The sequence below is a fragment of the Carcharodon carcharias genome, chromosome 20 (genome assembly GCF_017639515.1).
Source record: "Carcharodon carcharias isolate sCarCar2 chromosome 20, sCarCar2.pri, whole genome shotgun sequence".
Lineage (NCBI taxonomy): Eukaryota > Metazoa > Chordata > Chondrichthyes > Lamniformes > Lamnidae > Carcharodon > Carcharodon carcharias.
The window spans coordinates 72094821-72119129 of NC_054486.1; the positions used below are offsets into that span (position 1 = coordinate 72094821).

General features: G+C 38.3%; 1 protein-coding gene across 9 annotated transcripts in view; it reads left to right on the plus strand.

The window, feature by feature from the left end:
* ppp1r13bb (protein phosphatase 1, regulatory subunit 13Bb) overlaps window positions 1-19244 on the plus strand; it is a 105940-nt gene extending 86696 nt beyond the window's left edge. For 4 of the 9 annotated variants that reach the window (XM_041214060.1, XM_041214062.1, XM_041214058.1 and 1 more), the window contains exons 10-19: window positions 9-164; window positions 552-665; window positions 5599-5774; window positions 6599-7124; window positions 7849-8585; window positions 12640-12777; window positions 12905-13038; window positions 15173-15339; window positions 16343-16542; window positions 18080-19244. In XM_041214060.1, coding sequence (XP_041069994.1) covers window positions 9-164; window positions 552-665; window positions 5599-5774; window positions 6599-7124; window positions 7849-8585; window positions 12640-12777; window positions 12905-13038; window positions 15173-15339; window positions 16343-16542; window positions 18080-18121 — 2390 coding nt within the window. In that variant the 3' untranslated portion in view covers window positions 18122-19244. The remainder of the gene's footprint in view (window positions 1-8; window positions 165-551; window positions 666-5598; window positions 5775-6598; window positions 7125-7848; window positions 8586-12639; window positions 12778-12904; window positions 13039-15172; window positions 15340-16342; window positions 16543-18079) is intronic. The other 5 variants (XM_041214063.1, XM_041214064.1, XM_041214065.1 and 2 more) reach the window with 3 other exon arrangements.
* Window positions 19245-24309: the final 5065 nt, after the last annotated feature.

A 24309-nucleotide genomic window follows, 5' to 3' on the forward strand; every position in this document is an offset into this window, starting at 1 on the left:
TTGGACAGAATCAGATGGCAGTTTGAAAAAACCTCCAGGCATTTGGAAAGTTTCTGATTTAGACATCATAGTGGATCCTGTTTTAATTTCTTCTACTGCCTCTCTAAAGTCTCCAGATCATAGTGTGAACCACTTGGCAACTTCTGTTCCTGACAAACTACATTGTGAGTCTGTGGAACTGTTACTGACTTTGCTTAAAGGACATATCCTGCCGTATGTTTTAAACTTGCATAAGACAAACTTTCTCCTTGCCTTTGAAGTGAGATTTTAAAAATTCCTGGTTATGTTTTAATACTTTTGTTGCAAAATAGTCCTATGAATTTATTGTAGACACAAGTGAACATTATTGCACAGCCAAATGTAGATGCAAATAAATATAATTGTAAAGCTAAATGTTGATGCTGTATGTAATCATTCAAAAAACACTAGATTATAAAATGTTAATCTTGTTTTTAAAAATGCATCTAATATTTGAGGTAAAAACATTTAAAATTTAAACCTAATGAGTCCTACAATTGTCTGTCTTCTATTTTCTGTTCCATTATACATAGATGAAATTCTTAGACACAAGCTGACCGGCTCCTGGGTGGTGTCTGATTTGGATGTGGGTCTTGACTCTGGTTCATCCTTGCATTTTAAAAACTATGAAAGCAGATGCTTGGGTTGTACGTCTTTATACAGTTCTGTTTCTTTGAATAGACTGATGTGATTTGTTATAATTTTGAATGCTGCAAGCCCCTAATAATGCATCCATAATTAAAGCTGGCTTCCTGTTTGAGGGTTTTTGAATTTGATTATACTTAGTATATCTAACTGATGCACGTGTTTGTGCATGCTTGGTGCATGAGCTTTCTTTATGATTGGCTGTTAAAGTACTATAAAACTGAATGAAACATTTTTCACCTGCTTAACTCAAAACTGAATAGTTCACAAATGATTCTAGCAGCCTACCATTGATTGTAATGGCCTAGTGGTATAAAATGTTACAAATTCCTTAATGCTTCTCTAAGCGTAATTTTGCATAGAAAATGATCCAGTTTTGCAGCAATGAATATGTAACACAAAGTCATGGTTTTGTTTAATTACAGTAGATTTATTTGTGGTTAGGCTTTCTAGATGGAAAAGCTAAGGTGGGCCTAAAAAGTTTTGCTCTTCTATATTTATCTTGATAATAATTGAGCATTTTCAGGCAGACCTGCTAGTAATCTCTTGATTCTTCCATTCTTTGAAAGAAAAGTTGTCTTATTCTCTCAGCATTAAATCAAGATCTTGTGAAGTCAAGATCTGTGACCTAAATTCTAAAACTTTGCACTTGTCAGGCCTTACTTTAAAGAGTCTTTCTTTTGAGCTCTGCTTCCAGAGGCACAAATATCACAATTTAAGGCAACATGTTTTAAAACTGTTTTAAGTTTACAAGAACAGGAAAAGTTGGTTTTTAATAACAAAATCCTCCTAGCTTTACAATCTTCTACAAAATGGTTAAAAATCCCATCCAAGTAACAAAAAAAAATGTTCATAAGTCAAGAAAATCCAGGCAGTTAAAATTTTATTTTTTTCAATGGTCACAATACTACTTTAAGTGTGCAACCAAACAATATTGAATAGGATGGGTTGTATTTAAACAATCCCTGTGGTGAACCTGGTAGTTAAGTGGCACTTTAAGTTTGCCATAACTGAAACTGATTGATTTAGTTATAAAACTTCCCATGGATAATTATATTATGAACTGATGTACTGTATAGAGCCAAATAAAGTGAACTAGCTTTGGCTCCTCTCCCCCACCCCCACTCTCACCCCCGCCCCAATCCATTAGCAAGATTTCCCTGAGTAACTGACACACATTTGAGACAATCTAAGGTTTGATGAGTGGTCCTTGCTGATTTAGCTGATCTTTGTTGGGGTGAAATCTACATTAAGCCTGCTACCCCTTGAAAGGATGGAGCGGGAGCAAATTGGCCAAATGCCTGCATTTGATTGCTATCCAATGACACTCTCCTCCCTCTCCTGCTGGAAATGTATATGAGGTTAGATAACAATAGGGTAGTGATGTTTCTCCTTCCCAACCCTATCACCAGGAAAATAGCCTTTGAACACAGTATCAGAGCTTGTACATTAATAATGGCCACAGGCAAGGTATGGAAGGGTGATGGAACCTAGCCACAGATCGATGCTTTCGGAAATGGAGGTTGGGCAGAAAATTAGCAGAATGAACTGGTGTTGAGTTTCTTTTAATTAAGTTTTCTTTTTTATTACACTTGCTGGGAACCAATTATGACATTGTAGACAAATGGAATATATATATGTTTTGCCCTTTTAGTGATGTATGGTAAAATTATGGTGTAAAACATTTCAATGTATTGCTAATTTTGAAGTATGGTAGTATTAACAATCATTTTACACTTCTGAATAAACTTAACTTCCATCATTGAATAGAACAACTATTGAATTTGTAAAAATAATCACACTTTTATGGGCTCCCATATTACTGAAATTTTGCAAAGAATCATTTTTCCTTTTGACAGCCACCATTGTATTTTGTGCCATTTTCTAGAAAGTAGATTGAGTTGGTAACCTATACTCTGCTGCTACTAAAATGCAGCTACCACAGAGGCATGGAAGTAATTGTGGATTGATGTGCCACCCATTGCACTTTCCTTTGGGCCAGTTGAGATAAGAGAACATAGAAAGATTTAAGCTGCAGAAGGAGGCCATTTGGCCCACTGTGTCCATGCCGACTGAAAAAGAGCTATCCAGCTTAATCACTGCTTCCAGCTCTTGGTCTGTAGCACTGTAGGTTACTGCATCTCAAGTGTTCATTAAATGCAATGAGTATTTCTGCCTCTGCTGCCCTTTCAGACAGTGTTCCAGAGCCCCACCACCTCCTGGGTAAAAGAATTCCTCCTAAACTCCCCTGTAATCCATCCAATTGTTTGAAATCTATACCCCCGGTTAATGACCTCTTTGCTAACGGAAATAGGTCCTTCCTTCCTATCAACTCTATCTGGACCCCTCATAATTTTATGCATCTCAATGAAATCTCCCCTTCGCTTGATCTGTTCCAAAGAAAAAAAACCCAGCCTATTCAATCCTTCCTCATTGCTAAAGTTCTCCATTCCTGGCAACGTCCTTATAAATCCCTTCTCTACCCTCTCTCTTGTGATCAGATCCATGATGGAATCAGGTGGCCAGAACTGTAGGCAGTACTCTAGCTGTAGTCTATGTAGCGCTAGCATAATTTCCCTGCTCCTTTGCTCTAGACCTTGGCCAATAAAGAAAAATATCCCCTGTGCCTTGTTGACCACTTCATCTACCTGTCCTGTTACCTTCAGAGATCTGCAGTCATACACTCCAGGACCCTTCTGTTCCTCTATGCTTTTCAGAAACCTACCATTTATTGTGTATTCCCTTGCCTTGTTTGTCCTTCCCAAACGCACTATCTCATGCTTCTCTGGATCGAATTCCATTTATCACTCTCCTGCCCACCTGGCCAGTGTGTGGATGTCTTCCTGCAGACTACAGCTTCCTTTCTCACTTTTGCACGTTGGCTAATTTTCGTATCATCTGCAAATTTCATGATACCCTGTACATTTTGGTCTAAATCATTGATATGCATACCGTGAGCAGTTAGGGGCCAAGTACTGAGCTCAGTGGAATCCTGCTAGCAGCTGCTTTCCAGCCTCAATAACCCTTTGCTCCCTGCCACAGAGCCAATTTTATATCCACCTTGCTACTTTCTCTTGGATTCCATGGGTGTTTACTTTTCTGACCAGTCTGCAATTTGGAACCTTTTCAAAACCCTTCGTAAAATCCATGCAGACTATTTCAAACATGCTACCCTTTTTGATCTTCCTTGTTACTTCAAAACATTCAATTAAATTATGCAGGCACAACCTTCCCTTAACAAATACATGCTGTCCTTGATTAATCCATGCTCCTCTAAATGGCTCTTTATACCTTATCTCATTTTTTTTTCCAGTAATCTGCCCACCACTGAGGTAATAACTAACTGGTGTGTAATTAGTTGGGCTATTCCTTTTTTTAAACAACTATACACGGTTAGTAGTCCTGCAATTCTCCAGTGTGCCCAGAAAAGATTGGAAAATGATGGTCAAAATCTCTGCTATTTATTTTCTTGCTTCCTTTAACAACCTGGAATACATTTCAATTGGGCCTGGTGATTGATCTACTTTTAAGGATGATAAATATCTTAAATATAGGGAGTAATTAATGTCCCATCCAATATTTCACATTCCTCCTCAGCTGTAAAGTCTGGTTTATCCATCTCTGGGGAATTTGTCAATGAGGACCCTAACTAACCACATAGTACTACATTATGTTAAAATGCTGATCCATCAGGCTGAGTGAAGCTTAAGCAAACACTTAGGGGAGAATTTTCGGCCCAGCAAGCGGGGGTGGGGCCTGCTCACCGAGGCGTAAAATGACATGGGGTGACGGGCATGTATCCCGATGTCACTGTGTGCCATTTAGATTTTCAGTTTGGTGGGCATGCAGCCCAGTCGGCTGTGTGCCCACCGAACTGTCAAAGGCCCATTAAGGCCATTAATTAACACTATAGAGAAAGCTGCCCATCCAACTTTAAGATTGGCGGGCGGGCAAAGAGGCCAGGAGGCCTTCGCATTTTTCATGGAATCTCATCCATGGGTGGGAAGAGGTTTCATGAATGTTTTTAAAATCTTGGAAAAATTTTTAATAAAATTAATACACTTGTCCCAGCTCATGTGACAGTTCACACGAGGGAACATGATCTGAAGATTTTTCCCTCCTTTTAAACTTTAGAAACTTTAAACTAATCTCCCTGAAGCACCCCTGTGCCTCAGATTTCTGCGGTTTTTGCACAAATGCATGAAAGAGCGCACTGCCGACTGAGGGAACCCTCCCCGCCCGCACAGGGAGCGCACAGCGCTTCCGGGCACGCATCATGCTGGGTGGGCCTTAATTGGCCTGCCCACGTAAAATGGCGGTGCGGACCTGATCAGGGGTGCCAATTGGGGCCGTGTTTGCCCCCACACAACTCTTCTCCCCTCCCCCCCCCCCACCAAAAAACGGGGGGAATATTCTGTCCTTAGAGAAAATTATTTTACCATTTTTATTGCGGTGTTGTGTGACAACTGACATTAATATTGGTATTTAGAGGATCATTGCTATTACAGTATGTCAGTTGACCAAATTAAGACAATGGCAAACCACCGCTGACAAAAACTGACAAAAAAACAGCTTGGGATGAAGCATCAGTAATGAGTCAAGGCCCTGCCTTCAGGCAAAGGACATATGACATTGAGCAAATGTTAATTCAGTACCTAATTATCAGTTTGTAACGAAACTCTACTGCTTGCATGTGCCATGTACATTAGTGGCATAAGGAAATTACATTTCCTTTTTGTCCCCAAAATGGCTGCAACGATTGTGCTTGAACAATTGTTAGTGCATTCTCTTCCACCCTGCCATAATTGCAGTGACAGATTGGGAAAGCTTGAGTATTTACTAACCAGATGTGATCAATTTAACTAAAATAAGTAGTTATTTGATTTTTTTTAAAATAGATTTTAAATATATTTCAATTTTTCATGCCCTAATTAGCTAACGATGGAAATTGGCCAGCAGTCCCACAGGGATCTGTTACGACAGGGAAATCACCTACAACAGCAAACAATGACTGGAAGGAATCCAACATGGATACGGTTTTGAAACCAGGAGCTGGATCAAGTCAGGCCCTGTCCACTTCCTCATCTATTTCAAGCAATGAGAAAATGGTGGTAGGTTTTGGCAGTACTTCAAAGTGGCCTCTGATGATCCATTTAATATGGAAGCTATCTTTCCCTATTTGATTTTAGCAAATCAATTTCAAAGTACAGTCAACTCCAGATGGCAACCTGCCTTTACTGCTCCAGGGCACAAAATTAAATTTAGTTTGTTCTGAATCCAAAGTTTTAGTTTTCTAACATTTAATAGTGCTTTTGTTGCTTGAATAATATGAATACAGTAAAAGCTTTTAATGAGAGACCATAAAAAGTTTAAGTAATTTACAGCCTTCCTGACTGAACATTGAGTTCATATTACCTCTGCTCTTTTTTGGGCAGCAACCATTGACAGTGATTCTGCTTTTCCATTTGCACCTTCTTTGGACACACCTTTCATTTCTTGAGCACTGTGATCCCTTTTGTGATTTTAATCTCCCGCCTTTCACTCTATCACAGGTCTTCTGTTTGTTCTTTCCTCCCCGACCCCACCCCTCCTTTCCTCCCCCACCCCACCCCCTTTTCCTTCCCTATCCCAACCCACCTTTCCTCCCCTACCCCACCCCCACCCTTCCCTGCCTTGCTTTAAATCTGTTAGATCTCTAAGCATTCCCAATTCTGACAAAGGGTCAATGACATGAAACCTTCATTCTATTTCTCTCTCCACTGATGCTGTCAGCCTGGTTTTATTTCAGATTTCTAACATCCACTGTGTTTTGCTCTTGTTCTGAGTGTTTAATGTTTTCAAACTGGCTATTAGTTATAAATTGGTTAGGTAAAGCTTTGTTTTGGAGATTATAAACTGATTATGACTATTTCTAACAGTATCTCATTTAATTTAGGGTATTGAAACAGGAAAAGTACCGCCATCAGTGCCGAGTGCAGTAAAGCAGCTGCCTCAGTCTTATGGATCTCACCCAAAATCTTCTCTCATGACCATCGGTTCCACCAATTCACTGGAAAGAATGAAAGATAGCACTCAGCCCAGGCCTAGTATGGGTTCAGTCTCCAACATAACCTCAGCAAACTGGCAGAGACCTATCCAGTCTTCACAACCTGCAAGCACATTTCAAGCCAGTGCCTCGCAACAAATTCAGCAGAGAATTACTGTGCCTCCAAGTCCTACTTATCAGCCAGCTGGCTCACCATTGTTCCCTGCTGGAGACAACAGACCTGATCCACCACTAGCTGTGGCAGTAAGGCCATTCTTGACAGATAAAGGTTCTAGACCTCAGTCTCCACGAAAAGGGCCTCAAACGGTGAATTCCAGTTCGATTTATTCAATGTATCTTCAGCAAGCTACTCCACCAAAGAACTATCAACAGGCTGCATATAACACCCTAAACAAAACTCATACTGTTAAAGCAAGTAAGTAGTTTAATTTTTAAATGTTTGATAAAAACCATTAATAATTTGATAGTTTCTATAATGTTTTGTGTACAGCAAAAGTATAATTATTATACAATAAAGTCCCGCCGCTCGTGGGGGTTAAGTTTCTGCGAAAACTCACAAATGGCGAAATCGCAAATGTTGAACATACTTTACAATGGACATTAATTAGATAGGTTCCAGCTATCCTAAAATTTGACATGTGTAAAGGATCAAAGGCAATAAAAACTATGCTCTTAATAAATTTAAAGAGAAATTTACTGGGGGAATTGTTTAACATAAGAATAAAACAAGAACAATGTAAAATTTGCCTCTCAGTACATTACTTGAGAGTGGAGGTGGACTGTGATCAGGAATTAAATCGCAGCAACAATGGATATCCACGTGCAAGCAACAGCAGAGACATACGCTCAATGTTCAATGCAGGAAACACATCATGGACACTTTCAAGGTTCTTCAAAGTTCATTTAGGCATTTTTTCTTTTTTGGCATTTAAATTGGCTTCTATTTCTTGACTTTTAAAACAGCAGCTAAGCATACATTTGAGCCCAGAATGGATGATCTGGCGTACAAAGACTTTTGCGCGGATAAGCAAATTTGTGGAAGAGGAAGTCATGAATGGTGGGATTTTGCTGTATTTAACATAATAAAGCATAATTATTACTTTTGATTTATTAGAGAAATTTCTCTTTCCCTTTTCTAGTGTATGGAAAGCCAGTATTGCCATCTGGATCTGGTTCTGCTTCACCATCTCCTTTGCCTTTTACTCATACCCAGCCTTTCCAAAGTTCTCATCCTCAGACCAGTGATGAAAACCAAACTAGTAATGAAAAAGAGCTAGAACATGAGAACTTGCCACCCACCAACTCAAATGTTGAAAACATCCCACGTCCTCTGAGTCCTACAAAATTATTACCTATTGTGCATTCGCCATTACGGTATCAAAGTGATGCTGACCTTGAAGCTCTAAGGAAGAAACTGGCACATGCACCAAGGCCTCTGAAGAAACGGAGTTCTATAACTGAGCCAGAAGGCCCAAGTGGGCCAAATATACAGAAGTTGCTGTATCAGCGTTTTAATACACTAGCTGGGGGTATGGATAATATGCCATTTTACCTCCCCAGTAATCAGCAGGACTATGTAGGTGCTTTAGCAGATGTTGATAATGGTAATACCAGCTTAGTGGAGTCTGGTTCTGTGCAGCCTGAACCAACAACTCAGCCTGAAGTTCAACCATCGTCGGATGCCAATGATAACCAGCTGCCTTCTCCACATTCTGAATTGATTCAGACAGATGACAACGAGATATCTGCTACAATAGAGGACAATAACAATAACCCCGCTATTGTTCAAACGGAGCAACTACCAAGCCCTATGCCAGAGGTCATATCACCAGAGGAAGATGTTCCTCTGCCACCTGCTGTGCCACTGGCCTCTCCTGTAAGTTTTGTGTTGTACCTAGTATAAACAATAAATGTAGAGTAATATCAGTAGAATCAATGGGCTTTTGTTTTAAGAAGCTGTATTTCCTGGGACCAAATAGCATAGTAAATTAAGTTACTGTCTAACTGGTTTTACATTCAATCCAGGATGATGGTTGCAAATCTCTTTTTTGGCTGGAAATGCTGTATGTGAAATGAGTTTGGATCGTTTTAGCTGGATATGGGCCCACAAGACAGCTCTGCCCCTAATTAGGCATTAAATTGGGAATCTCTTTTAGCTTGCATGTGTGTCTGATATGGGGAGTAGAATTGATGTAGCAGAGGAGCTCTTGTAGGTTATGGAGAGGATAGAGCAAGGCTTCATTTTGCTTTGCATCTTGTGACATATGGATATTATTTTCACAAGTTTTGTTCAAAGGTTTCAAATCTTGATCATGGCAGCTAAAGAACATGTTGCTGAAAATTGTCTCTAAAGTAAAATGTTCCATCTGTATGACGGTTTTCCATGTATGCAGATGGTTTGGACTGATTCAGGGATCATAATATTGGCATTTAGCGATTACACAGAAGTAGAGGATTTGGCAAACACAAGGAGGAAGTAGATTGATTAAGGCTGATGGATTACTGGTACAATTTATATAGAATTTCTTAAGTTCTGTTGCATAAACAGGCCAGTTGACCCAACCAGCCTGTCAATGTTTATCCTCCATGTGAGCAAGTATGCTAATCACATTTACCATATTGCTTCATTCCCTTTTGTCATCCACCTAGCCAGTCTAACCTTGAATGTTGACATAGTTTCTGCCCAACCATTAATTCTGGAAGTGAATTCCACAACTTTATGTAACTCTTAAATTTATCTTTTCTCCTGCATAACAATACAATTAAAGTTGTACATAAACATGATTCATTACCATCCTAGCTTTTCTATTCCATGCATCATGATAAAATCAAGAATTCCATTAGCTTTCTTTACTACAGTAACAACCCAAGGTGCTGCCTTTAATGCCTGTAAGTCTGCAGCCTCAAACCCTTGGTTTTTTGGCAGCATTAAGACTATTTTCATTCAGAGTATTATTACTGTTTTTTTTCTAAATCCTAATGTGTCACCTCGCACTTTTCTCACCTTTTACCCTTTCCTTCGTCCTCTCAATTTTTTTTTTTTGTAGCTCCCTATAGGTTAATTATACCTCCTATAAATTTCACACCACTCCCTCAAGTACCCAAATCACTGATATACACAGTGAACCAGAGTGGATTTATGGGACATCGCCATTTGTTTCCAGCTAACCTGAAAAACCATCCTTAACTCCAACTCTCTCTCTCCTAGTTTTTAATCCAGTCCTTTAATTCGACTTTTGCTCTTCTCTTGTAATCTCCTTTGTGGTACCCTTTGAAAGGTTTTCCTCAAGTCCATGTTCACTACATTCCTTCCATTGCCTCCATATACCTAGTCTGTTACCTTCTCTAATAATTCGATGAGGCTTGTCGAGCATAATCATACCTCAAGAAATCCATGCTGGCTACTTCTGTTTTCTCTTTATGTATATATAAGTATTTCATCCTTATTACTCTAAAAATTTCTCTGTAACAGATGTTAAGCTGTTTGCTGTCAATCCCTTACAATGTCCCAAGGACATGAAATCGGCTGTGTAAATGCAAATTAATTTTTTCTTAATCTCTGTCTGTAATTATCCAGATTGGCTGCCTCCCTTTTTAAAAATGGGCACTACATTGGTCACTCTCCATTCCTCCATACATCACACTCAATAGACTCCTGAAATATAATATTTAGGGTCCCAGCAATTTCTTACTTGCCTCCCTCAGGGTCCTAGGACCTATCCCATCAGATGCTGGAACACTGTCTTCCCTTAGCCTGCTCACTTGTCCAATGAATGAAATACTTTGTTTTCTTTGATGTTTAGTGATGTTTTTTCCTCAAGGCTCCTCTTGACTTTACCTCTTATTTTCTAATACTGTCCTGCTTGAGGGAAGAGTCCTGAGGAAAGATTTTAGGAATTTCATTCCTTGAATATTGCTGAAAAGAGGCACATGGACCTGAAGTTTTTCACCTTGCACTCATCAGGAAAAATTCAAGAATGCCAAAAAAGGGTGCTGATTGTTTGGCAAGTCAACTCTGAGCAAGGCACTGCCATGGAGAAAACAACATAGGCTCCCCAAGCTCCTGGGTATTTAATAAGAAAAGGCACAAGCCTTGAACGTATTTCTTTGCAGAAAACAGGTCCTTGCGTTTGAATGTATGTCACTTCTGGCGAGCGTAAATGGGCCATGTTATGAGCATGACTGATTTATCTTAAATTGATTGTTAGTGTAGCTATTAGAGCACTCAGGATTGGTGCATTCTTGTCTTTGTCCTGATGAATGCAAGACGAGAAGCTTTGGCACCTTGTCTTTTTCAGTGAATTTCATTCCCTTTTCTCTATTTACTCCTCTGTCCTAATAAATAAATAAATGGATAATTAAAATCTCCCAGAACAATAATTTGGTTCCTACTCATCTTAGAATAGAGTGACTGACTGCAGATTCCCTGATTCACTTCATTTCCACAACTTTCTCCTACCAACGTTGCAAATCCTTTATCTTGCAGATCCAACCATTTTGACCCTGTTTGTACTCCTCTACGTCTACATTATCCCTCTCCATAGCTTGCATCCCCTCTCATCAATGTCTTCTTTCTTAGTTTCTCTATTCCTCCTATATACTTATTTTAAAGAGGCTTTGGGAGAAAAAGCAAAGATTGAACATATATACTTGATGGAAAAACATTGAAGATTGGAGGGACAAAGTCACTAGGGTTTCATAGACAGAATTCCTTGAAAGTTAAAAGCCAATTGCATTTTGGGTTTTATAAACAAAAGCAAAGAAATAACATTTTTTACAAGACCATAATTAGCCCATATTACAGCAGTGACATTGCAAATGTATTGCATTGGCTATGAACAAATTCATCATATAAAATGAAAATTAATTTGTTCTCTCTCTCACAACCATAATTGGGATACTGTGATGTTTTAGGCAGGTCACTGAATGGACAATGAAGCCATAAGGAGCGTAAAGCTCCTTATCACCAGTATGATAAACTGGGTAAAATACTAGTTGTAAGAAAAGATTTATGATATTAAGATTAATTCCACTGGAGCAAAGATGGCAAAGCAAAGACCAAGTTTTTTTTTTAAGATTACAAAGGCTTTGTTAGAGTGAATAGGTAAAGACCATTTCCTCTGGTTGCAGTTTGTGGTGAGGGATCATCAATTTAAAATTGTGTCTGATAGTGAGAACAGGTGTTAGACAAAATGCTTTGCATGTAGAGTTGGTAAGCATGTATTTTAAGGAAAGAATAGATAAACTTTTGAAGCATAGGGCAATGCAAAATAAGTCTTGATCCCCTCCTCTGTGATAATTAGTTGATCTCAATCAGAGTGCATTGTGGGTGCCGCAGCTGGCCTTCGCCTTTAGTGAATGGAACATTAGAGATATGGGTACCTATCAAGCAGGGAAGGGACAAGATTCCAAAAAATTAGCCCGGAATTTTCTGTTGTTTAGATTCCATAGCACTAAAGGGGCTTTAAATTAGAGCAGCTCATGTTTACCAATATTTGCAGACCAGTAAGTGAACAGGCAGTAATTTATTTACTGTGCCATTTTATGTTGAATCTTAACATTAGATTAAAAGTGGATAAGCTTATTAAGCTTAAACTAAAGTGATTTTCTTTTTAAATGACTAGTAATCTATTAAGCAATACTATTGCAGTGCAGACTTTGTTCTTACTCGGCATAAAATCTGGAGACACTTGCACCTAAAACATATAACTTTAAATTCTACAGTAACATTTATTTCTACATTTATGATGTTGGTTGTTTTAATTTTTGAGACCAATCCATTGTATATAATTTTTCTTTCTATGTAGCCATTTAAGTTATTTGTGCACCCGCTTTTCTTACAGAAAGCGGTTGCTACATAGTCATGGGAAATCGTTGTGCTTCTGTTGTGCTAATTGTTGAGTTTACTTCTAATATCTGTATTTCCTCAGACTAAACGTACAAATTTAAAAAAGCCTGATTCAGAAAGGACAGGTTGTGGGATGAGGGTAAAATTCGATCCTCTAGCTTTACTTCTAGATGCTTCTTTAGAAGGAGAATTTGATCTTGTACAGCGCATCATTTATGAGGTAACTTTTCTACATAAGTTTTTGTATTGTCATTGTTACATGCTGCCTTTGAAATTCCAACATAGTAGAATGTAACATTTAAACAGTTACTTAATATGTTCAGCACTCTTTTTTTGGTTTTGGCCAGGTTAATGATCCCAGTAGACCTAATGATGAAGGGATTACGCCATTACACAATGCAGTGTGTGCTGGTCACCATCACATTGTGAAGTTCCTTGTTGATTTTGGTGTAAATGCAAATGCAGCAGACAGTGATGGATGGTAAGCTTCAAACTTTGTTGTTGACATGAATATTGGTTGAAATGTGGCCAATAATTGTTTAGACTAAGCTGATAAAATCTGTCCTTAATTCAACTTAAAGCTCTCCTTATAATTGTAAATTTCTATGTTGCAAAAGTTTCCAAATAGGTGATCTAAACTAGACTTGTAATTGTATAAATGTTGACCTTCTGTGCATTTTCTGTTTCTCCCTCTGCCCCCATCTCTCTCACCACTGATGGTCTTCAGCTCCAGCCTTGGTCTCCCTGGACTGGAATTTTTTCACTTCTTTTTTTTCTTCAGTCCCTTTTTATTTTTCTTGCTTTTTCTCCCTTTTTGCTCTCTTCCCCCCCTTTTTCTTTCTGTTTTTTTTCTCTTTCTATCTTCCCTTTTTTCTTTCTCCGTCTCCCTTTTTTTCTTTTTCTTTCGCCCTTTTTCCCTTCTCCCCTTTTCTCTCACCCCATTTTTTCTTTAAAATTCTAAAAGGCCACCCTTTTCAACCAAAGTTTTGGTTACCTATTTCTCTAATTTTGGCTTCTGTTTTTTCCCCCTCAAGTGGACGTTTTCCACTTACCAACAGTTTAAATGCAAGTTGTTTTGCCTTATTGAAACCTTCAGTTTTATTGTGAGTAACTCAAGCTCTCATGCTTTAGTAGAATTACTGTGAAACAAATTAGTTACAAGTGTTGCAATTTAACGAGATGGCTTATGCAAATTCAAGTAGGTTGGTTCTACCTCGAATATTCAGTTCTCGGTACATATTGTGCCAACAAAGGACATTTGTGGGGTTTATTTTCTATTTTTGGAGTTAAATGCAACAAATTAAATTGATTCTTCCCTACATTAAATACATTTCCATTGAGTGAAATGTAGAATTGTCAATAAGTAAATGAATCATTACAAAATGAGTTTGACAAAGTATGTATGTTGGTAGAAAAATGGCTGATGAAACTTAATGCAAACAGGTGCAAAGTACTGTAGATTGGAAAGGAAAAGGTGCCATATGTACTTGTTAAAAAGCTGAAAGTGATTTGGGAATCTTAAACTTGATATTAAACATGTCCAATCAGTTTAGAGCAGCGATCAACAAAACATATAATTGAGGGAATAGTGAACAAAACTATACAGTTCTATTGTCAGGCTGTACCTTGAATACTGCATTGGCAGTATCAGAGGCAAAGAAGAAATGCAAAATTGTGTTAATAACGCAAGTGTATGGTTATCCTTATGTTACATGGGAAGGAAATCAGGTGTTGCTGCTTGTTAATATTCTCAATTGGGAAAGCTCCAAAAATAACTGCTGTGTCTTGCTTTCCATGGCCAATTGATTAAGATATGGAATTTGCAATCTTCCTTCTCCAGACAGTCCTTGCACTCGCATTTAATTTAAAGGTAATAAAAAAATTTAAAATTAGAAAATGCTGGAAAAACTCAACAGTTCTGGCAGCATCTGTGGAGAGAGAATCAGAGTTAATATGTTGAGTCCATATAACTTCTTCAAAGCTAAAGACAAATGTGATCAATTTGATTCTAATTAAGAGAGGATGGAGCAGGTGGAGCAAGATAGAACGTCAGGAATAGGTGGGAGTTGAGGAGAGATTGAGAAAGATGTCACGGACACAAGACAAAGGGAGTGTTAATGGTCATAGTAAAGACTAAAGAAGGTGCTGATAGTGGCATTATGGTAAGATAGCAGAAAGTGTTAATAGCAGAACCAGGGTCAGCACTCTGAAAGCACAACATAGAAAAAAGTGACAGATGTCCCTCTGGGGGTGGGGAAAAAGGATTTTAAAAAATGAATAACTAAATAATAAAAACTTTAAAAAGGGGTAAATATGGAGGAGAGAGTTCATGGTGTGAAGTTTTGAACACAATGTTAAGTCCGGAAGGCTGTAATGTGCCAAATTGATTTATGGTACAAGTCAAACTCCTCATCCCATTTTATAACTACATGATATTTTGGGCAATCTTTAGCTGTAATGTTAAAGACAATTAGAAAAACTGACCCTGTAGTTAAATCATTATTATTCTATACGTGGAAACATGGCTTCCATGGTTCTAAGACTGTATACTTAATTAACTTTCAGACTAAAATCACTCAAAAATGTCATCTAAAATCGTGCCAATTTCTTCTCAGGACACCATTACACTGCGCTGCTTCCTGCAACAGCGTCCAACTCTGCAAACTGCTTGTGGAATCTGGTGCTGCTATTTTTGCCACCACTATCAGTGATGTTGAAACAGCAGCAGATAAATGTGAGGAGATGGAAGAAGGCTTTGTACAATGCTCACAGTTCCTTTATGGCAAGTATTTATGAACTTTGTGATTCTTTTATAAAAATGTGTAATCTTTTGTGCACATGTTCAACCCCTATTTTTAAAATTCGGCAAAATAAATTAAGCAGTGCTTAATGTTGCAATATGTTCTCTTGGCACTTTATCAAGTTTCTCTGCCATGGTGAAATGTTCTATCTTCACTAACCATACAATGAGCCACTTCAACTCCAACCAATATTTAGATTGATTCACTTATATCCATCCATGCTGGTGTTCGGTCTCTGCTTGGTGCTCCTCTCTCAAGCTTGCTCTGATCAGGAACTTGTCATTTAAGGACATGGACCAGTGCCAGATTATATATTTTGTGAACAAATACACCCTGCCATTGTCCCTTTCACTTTTTTGAATATTTTATGCAAGACAAAATTGTAAATGAGTAAATCAGTAGCATCTCCACAGCATCTATACAAACAAAGATTTGATTGTGTGGTATTGGTCATTTTAGCATATTGTTCTGACATTTTGACTTGATTTCTCAAGCAGAAGATCAGGTTTGAGATTGGAGGCTGTTTGCCACTTGAACATATCTACAGTGGGAAAAAATAATTTTCTAAAGCCCCTTAATGGATTACTAATTGACAGCAAAGCATTTCTTTTTTCTTGAGAAGGAGATTTGAAAAAATACAATTTCTACCCCATCTCGCTTCAGTTCTAGAAAAGCATTTGTATTTAAGTCCAGAAACAGTGCTGTTCTGTTCTCTTAGCTGTAGAAGAATGTATGATAATGATCAGCCTGAGCGGATATTTGATATTTTTTTTTATAAGTCTGGATGCACATATTAGCAATTGTCATGAAATCCCCACAACAAGCTTTCAAAAGCTATACATGTTTGAATGCACACTTTTGAAGGCAAAAAAAAAACTTGTGTTGATCTTCTAAGCATAGCTCTAAAGCATACATTTTGTTCAATGACCAGCAACATGTTTTGTAAGTTTGAGGTAATTGAGAATTATTTTCAATCCACAATAGGAGTGCAAGAAAAAATGGGTGTCATGAACAAAGGTGTGGTTTATGCTTTATGGGACTATGAGGCCAAGAACAGTGATGAATTATCATTCCATGAAGGAGACCCTCTGACGGTCGTGAGGCGTAAAGATGACAATGAAACAGACTGGTGGTGGGCTCGTTTGAATGACAAAGAAGGCTATGTTCCTCGCAATCTGCTAGGGGTAAATATAGCCCAAATTTCTGTAGCTTTAGTTTTTTCAAATAAACTGTAATAGTGCAAGTGAAACAAAAGTAACTCTTAGTAATACCAACTGACAAGGCAGATTAAGTTAAAGATCCAGCCAAATATGGAACTCCTGTTAGAGGCCTCATGTAGGCATCTCTCCATTAAGAATGGTATGATGTGGTGTATAAGTGTTGTAATTCTGATTACTTTAATCAGTTTGTAAATATTCTGCTGGCGTGTGGCTTCATGTATTTTACTAAGCATTTGAATTTTAGTAGATCGGGGATGATGCTTTGTGTTGATGGGATGGGCCAAAATGATGTTGATTTCCAAGGTTCCAAGAATTCTTAATCCAACTCTGCTGGCTGATCAAATCAGTAGCTAAAGAGACTGGAAGAGTGTAAAAGTCAGGTTAGTTAGGGAATCTTCTTGGGGACCAATCCCAGAAAACAGAAGTTAGTGCAAAGGACAAGCAACATAATTGAAGAAAAAATAAGTCCTTCCTTTAACAAATGCATCATTAAATTTTATATGTCAGTTATTGATTTGTTTGTCCTGCTGATCCATGTGGATCATTAGTTTTTACAGTATAAACTGTATTGATAAAACAGTTCAGATCAATTACTACATATCCTACATGTTACAAAGGAAGGCATTGTGTGTACAAACTGCAATGATTCTCATCATCCTTTTGCTTTTCAAAACTGCTGATTAAAGGCAGCCTAGAAACAGATATCAAGTGTAAAATTTAAAAATGGCAGCATGAGGTTTGGTCCCTTGGTCCTCATTTATGATAAGGTTACTGCTATGCTGTATGAAGGCTATAGGGAGTTTTCTATTGTTGCTGCTCCCTTATTTCATCCTGAAGTTAGATGTAAAGCTAAGAGAACTTGTAATTACACCCTTTGCTAACCTTTGTCGTAGGATTATAGATCATTTTCAGTTGAAATTACAGTAAGAAATAGGTAATTTACTAACGATCATAAACAATTATGCCTCAAAATGGAGGTCAAAAGCTTTTTTAATGTTCAAATCCCTACCTGGCTTCACCCTTCCTTATCTTTCTCCAGGCCTACAACCCTCCAAGGACTCTTCATTCTTCCAGCTCTGGATTTATGCTTGCCTCTCTGTTCCTGGCTGTACTTTTAGCTGTCTAGGCCCTAAGTTATGAAATTGCTCCTCCAAACCTGCAATCTTGCCATCTCTCTTTTTTAAGGCCCTTCCTAAAACATACCTCTCTGGCCAAGCATTTAGCCACCTAATATCTCCTCCTTTTGCTCTGGGTTTATTTTTGTCATCTTGTTCTCCTGCGAAATACCTTTGGACATTTCCCTACATTGCTATATACATTACTATAAATGTTAGTTATCATCAAATTCTGAGCAGTATTAATAAATGACTATAGTGACATCCATAGCTCAGACTGTCTTAATCTGCAGCTGAAAAAGGAAGTACAGTTGTGTATGAAGTATAATATAGTAATATTATGATAAACCATTACTTTCATGTCTTTTTTTAAATTTTTGTTACAGTTGTATCCTAGAATAAAGCCCCGGCAGCGATCTCTGGCTTAGGAATATTCTTGAGTCCTTCTAATCGGAATCTGGAACAGACACAATACGCTACACAATGGAGGTGCTCTCCTCCCAGACGAGGAACTAGATATTTATGTGCTGTGATTTGGATATACAGTAGTTTATGGTGCTTTTTCTCTGAACAAAGTTGCATTGCTACATCCGAAGAACACGCATATGCGTACCCAAGCACACCTTCACATGTGCGCACTCAAACACATGCACACTTGCACGTGCATATGGATGGACCCACATGAGCACGCATACCTGGACATCACACACAGGCCTGCACACACATGCACACCACCCATACACACACACAAGAGGAAGTGGTGTTATCTGAAAACCACATGACCTCAGTATTGTTAGTACGTGGCATGCTTGGCTGGCAGTGGTGGTAAGGGAAATGTTTTAATGTAACTTTCATTGGTTTCAGGGAGGAAGTTATCTTGATTATTGAAAGGCCATGTGAGTGGACTAGCAGAGTTTGATTTGGTTTTGTGATAATTAGAGCCATTAAAGGATTATGAAATGTATGTTTGGACATAAAAGAATAATTTTGTGAGATGAAACAAGGGTTTTAGTAAGGTGAGGTGTGCACTGTCTGAGTCGTTTGAGGTAAGTGAAGTGTATGTGACTAATGGAACAGCGGATGTGAGAATGAGCAGAGGATATTGTCTTCGATTAACTTCTGTGTCTATAATGGAAATGATGCAATAACTTTCACCACATTTTGGTGCAAAACACTACAGCACTTCATTGAAATAAGTATTCAAGTATATTTCTATATTAAAGAATCTTTCTTTTATTTTTTCCAATTACATTTTTCTTTTTGAAATAATTCTAGGCATACATCCTAACAAATGATGGGTTTATACATGTATCAAAACAATCTTTGGCTTGTTTACCATGTTTCATATCTAATCTTTTCCTATCGAACAGTTCTGTTAACTGAGCACAGGGTAGTATTGAATGTAAATATTGTGATGTATAAGATTATAACAGTGGGCTATAATTATGTATGACTAAGTGACTGAACTGTAACTTTTTTCATAGTTGATAGTAATACACTGCTTAACAAGGGTGTTATGTAAACGTATACAATAAAATACAGTGGCATGAACAATGACATTTTGCAAATTATATTCAGTCTATCTAATGAATATTCAATTTATAATGACTGGGGGAGGATGGAATCTAAATTCTTGACATTTAATTCTTAAATGTCTATGAATTGTTTTTACATGTACCAGTGAACTAATTAAGCAGCCACATTTGCTTAACTGCACTGTTTAGTTTAGAATTGTTTTTCTTACTGAAGGTAGCAGGAAAATATTATTGAATGATAAACTGATGTGTGGAATAATTCCAGTTCTTCGAAGGATTACTGTCCTTGAAGTTTTAAGTCAGATATAATCCCCTTATTCCATCTCTGCTGCTGTATGCCAAAGAAGTTTCTCTTGCAGATGCATAATTTTATTGAGCTAAATTTTGCTGCAGCATAAGACATCTAATTGTCTGTTTTCAGATTTACCCTTGCATATTTAGATGGGAAATTTTTGCATTGCAAGTTGTTGAAAGTGCAAGCCAATAATGCAAGGTAAACAGGGCATTGGGACATGAGTGAAATGTTAACTCCTTTTCTCTCTCCTGATGCTGCTAGACCTGCTGAATTTTTCCAACATTTTCTGTTTTTATTTGACTAAACACTATTTTGTAGGCCACTTATACTTCAAACCACAGAATAGAACTGTTCTTTTGTTACTTCCAGCACAAACGAAAAATCAAACATCACAGGTATAGTTTACACTGTCCTTTTAAGTAGACATTCAATTCTTCCAGAATCAGTCCAAAGTGATTTCTAGCTTCCAAGTGTTTACTTCTGTTCTTTTCTTTCTCAGCCTGGTAACTTGTAACCTCAGAACTTTCTCAGTGAGGCTATTCTCCCACAAGCTAAGCGAATCTCATTTTAACTCCCCACTTATTTGACCTTTCCAATCAGAACACGAGCTCCCACCCGCATTCTTGCGGTAAACCATAGAGACTTTCGGCCTCTAGTTGCTCTCTCCCAGAGCCTGGCAGACAAACCTGTCCGTCATGCTATTTTAGGAAAACCTGTAATCCAATATCACAATGGCTTCCCCCTCAAAGCCCATCACCACGGCACCATGATTCAGATGGGCCTTGTATCCAGTTAGAAATGCTGACTAACAATTCTGTAGACTCCAACTCTGTTCTATTGTGAAATTAAGTGAACAAATAAAGCGCAACCATTGACAAGCTGATATTTTCAACACCTTCCTGGAACTTCGGAGTCCAGCAGTCTGACCACTGTAAACACAGATGCTGCTGCCATTGTCTCCTACTCTGGACACCTTGCACCTTCTTCCCAGTAAAACAATCTAGGCCTTCCTTTGATCTGTAGCAGCCCCATCACCCAGGCCTATTGTCAGACAGACTTCAGCACAAATCACCTGACCACCTTCATATTACACTAAACATAAAAAAGGTCTCTAAACATAACAATCTTAAATCTCATAATTGTAACACTGGAATAAAATGCTGATCTCATTAATAACGGTCATGAAAATACCAATGTGGTTGGCCTAATGACTACAAGAAAGTACACTGTCAGTGTACTCACACCACATATTTTAATGGCTCGAGAAAATGGCTCATGACCACTTTCACTAGGGCAGATAGGGACAACAAATGCAAGCTTTGCCAGTAGCATACTCATCCTTCAAAGGAATTTTTTTTTAAAACTGACTATGGTGAACTTGGCCATGGAGCTTTGAATAAGAGAACATGGCCTGGATTTTTTGAGTAGGGAAATAAATGGAAACATTTCCCTTCCAAGTTCCATTGAGACATGAAACAGTATATTGAAAAATAATTGAGCATGTTAGCTCACATTGCATCTATTTTGTGCTCACTGGACCCACTCACAAGATGCATTAAGCACCCAACTCCAGACTAAACATCCATCTGTAGGAAAGTTATCCCTTAATTTGAACAAATACTGATTACAAATGCCCTAAAGACCAACTACACCTCTCTAAGCTTTTGGACAAAATCTTCTCTGATATCTTTTGGACTTCCCTTATTAGCAAAAAGATTAGTAATTAAGCAGTAATTTCATTAAACTGTCAAACTTAAAGGTATCAGTAAACTTTCTTTTGGCTTTTAGGATGTGTGATTGCAATTTTTTAATTCTGAAGGGATTTGATATAGTCTAGCTATACAGATAATTTGAAATGGTTTAGAATGGCAGAACAAAAGCTTATTTATGACATCCATGGTCAAAGTTAGACAACTGGGAATACTTATTTTTGAAAAATCTTTGCTCTTTGGAACAAGCCGCTGAGACAAATTACTTTTTTGAAAGAAAAGGACACTCCCAGTTATAGAGGGCATGTTGCAATGATTTAACGGCAGTTGTAATTTCCTGGATCTTTTTGAATTCCGTGGAGCATCTGAGTGGAATTTCCAAGAGTTTTTTTTGAGTATTACCAATTATATTTTCATCTTGTATTGTTTCTATCAGAAAATAGTGCTGTCAGTGGAAGTTCTATCAACTTCTATTGTTCATTGGATCAGACAATTCTTGGCTCCCTGTTTCCCTACGTTGTGTCCATTTATTCCCTGTAATCTCGACGAAGATGAAAACTAGAGGATGAACATCAAACTCCTTGCAGTTTGCTTCTCCCAAAACATCAGGGTTTAATAACCTAACAGAGCCAGGAGAAAATTGTACTTCCACTACTTATGGAACTCAAATGTACAAGTGATTATTCTACGTTTCTTGATCTCCAGTAACATAACATAAAGCAGATTTGATTGCTTGCATTGTATTGTTCGTTAAAGTTTTTAATTGTCTGCAACCTCTGACAAAGAAACACTGAATAATAGAAAAATTAATATTTGTTATATATTTGTCTCGCCACTGGATCTGTAAAACACCCTTTGAATTTGGCACCAATGAACCTCAAAAAATCTTAAGAGTATAAGAAATAGGAACAGGTATAGGCCATATGGCCCCTCAAGCCTGCTCCCACATTCCATTTGGTCATGGCTGATCCTTGACCTCAACTCTACTTGCCCATTGTCATGAAAAGCAGAGTACAGCTACCAACTATCTACAGGCATATTGAACTTTTTTTTAAGGAAGGCTTATGTTTGAAAAAGAAGTACAAGTAAAGATTGATCAAAAGCTGGCTGATAATGTAAAGCAGCCGCTTTCTGGAAAATTCCTGTGTGGATTATACAGACAGACCTGTCCTAAGGGAAAATGGAATGTTGCACCTGAAGAGGTGTCAAGGCCTACTCAAAACAAAGACACTTGAAGATACGGAAAATGCAAAAGACTGGACTTTTAATCTCCTGTGTTTACAGAGACAATGGAGACTGATTTCCATATCTCAGCAGTCATCCAAAAATTCATCTCCTGTTGATTTATATCTCAATGTGTAAAATGGTTTGAGATGAAAGAAAAATGGCTCTGGGTGCAAGACACTATTTCCTCTCCAGGGAATACACAAGAAAATGGGTTTAAAAAGCTGGCTGCAGACCAGTGTTTGAGAGTAACAGCAACAAGAAGAAAAACCAGTCACCCCACAGTTTGTAGACCAAGTGTCTTTTTTTTCTCTCTCATTTGAAGGCACGGCTCAGCAGGAGCCACATTCAAAAGGAAAAAGGACAGCCTCTTCAGCTACCCTGTAGAACCAAGCATCTCCCAACTGACTGCGAATCTGCCAAAGTCAGCTGTACTGAAATCACCCAATTTAATGGCTGCAATGTACCATCTGTGCCTCATGGATAAGCCAAGGATTGATTTGTATATTTAACTTGTATTTTGACTCAACTTCTCATTTCTGATCTGTGTTGCATTTTTATTTTTATCAGGTTTTAGGAACTAATAAACCTACATTTTCTTTGACTCAAAACTTAGTTAAAATGGCTCCTGAAAAATAAATTCATTTGGACTGGGAAAAGATATCCAGGGGGAAAGGATTTTTAAATTAACCTTGTTGTGACCAGCTGAGGGGGTTGAATAAATAATGGGAGCCAGCTGCCAGCTTATTCCTCCTCACCAGGCATTATAACAAAATTGGGGTCCCGAATGGGAATTTAATAAATTGGGGGACCTTGTCCAGGAACTGGTCATGATGCTGCCTGATTCCCATATCCTTTGATTCCAAAAATCTAACCATCTCAATCTTGAACATACTCGATGACTGAGCATTCAGCCACCTGGGGCTGAGAATTCCAAAGATTCACAAGTCTGAGTGGAGAAATGTCTCAAGTCGCTCAAAATGGCTGTTCCCTTATCCTGAGATTATGCCCCTTAGTTCTAGACTTGCCAGCCAGGGGAAGCAGCCTCTCTGTATCTATCTTGTTTAAGCCCTTCCAGAATCTTATGTTGCAAGGAGTTCGCTTCTGATTCTTCTAAACTTCAGAGTATAGGCCCATTCTATCAGATCCCTCATGATATGACCACCTTCCCATCTCAGGAATCAATCTACTGAACCTTCATTGCACTCCCTCTCTAAAGCAGATATATCCTTGGGTACAGAGACCCTAAAGCTATAAACAGTATTCCAGGTGTGGTCTCGCCAAAGCCATGTGCATTTGTAGCAAGACATCCTTACTCTTATACTCTTAACATCTTGCAATAAAGGTCAATATACTATTTGTTCCTAATTGCATGCTGTACCTGCATGATAACCTTGGTCCAGATTTTCAGCCCAGTGTCTGGTTTGCCAAGTCAGGAGATTTCCTGGCTCAGCGAATGCGACCTTTAAAAATATCCGCCCATAGGTCAGATTTTGTGTGGTGTGGGGTAGGGGGTGGGCTGAAATAGAAGACAGGGTGGGCTACTCTGAAACGAGTACAGAGGTGAGCTGGGTGCAAGGCCTGCCTCTGCTCTGGAACTGTTTAAATAAATAAAGATAAAAAATAAACATCCCTCCATTACTCACCCCCAATATTCCATCTTATATTCGATCTATGCCAATATGCCAAATCTGCCCCTCTACCCATCCCCATGCCAACCATGGTCTACCACCCCATTGCTCCAAACCCCTGCCAACTTAGTGTCCCTGTACCCACCACATACCCCCATTCCAACCTAAGCCCCACCACCCTTTGCCCTTACACCCTCCGTGCCAACTCACCTAATATCCTTG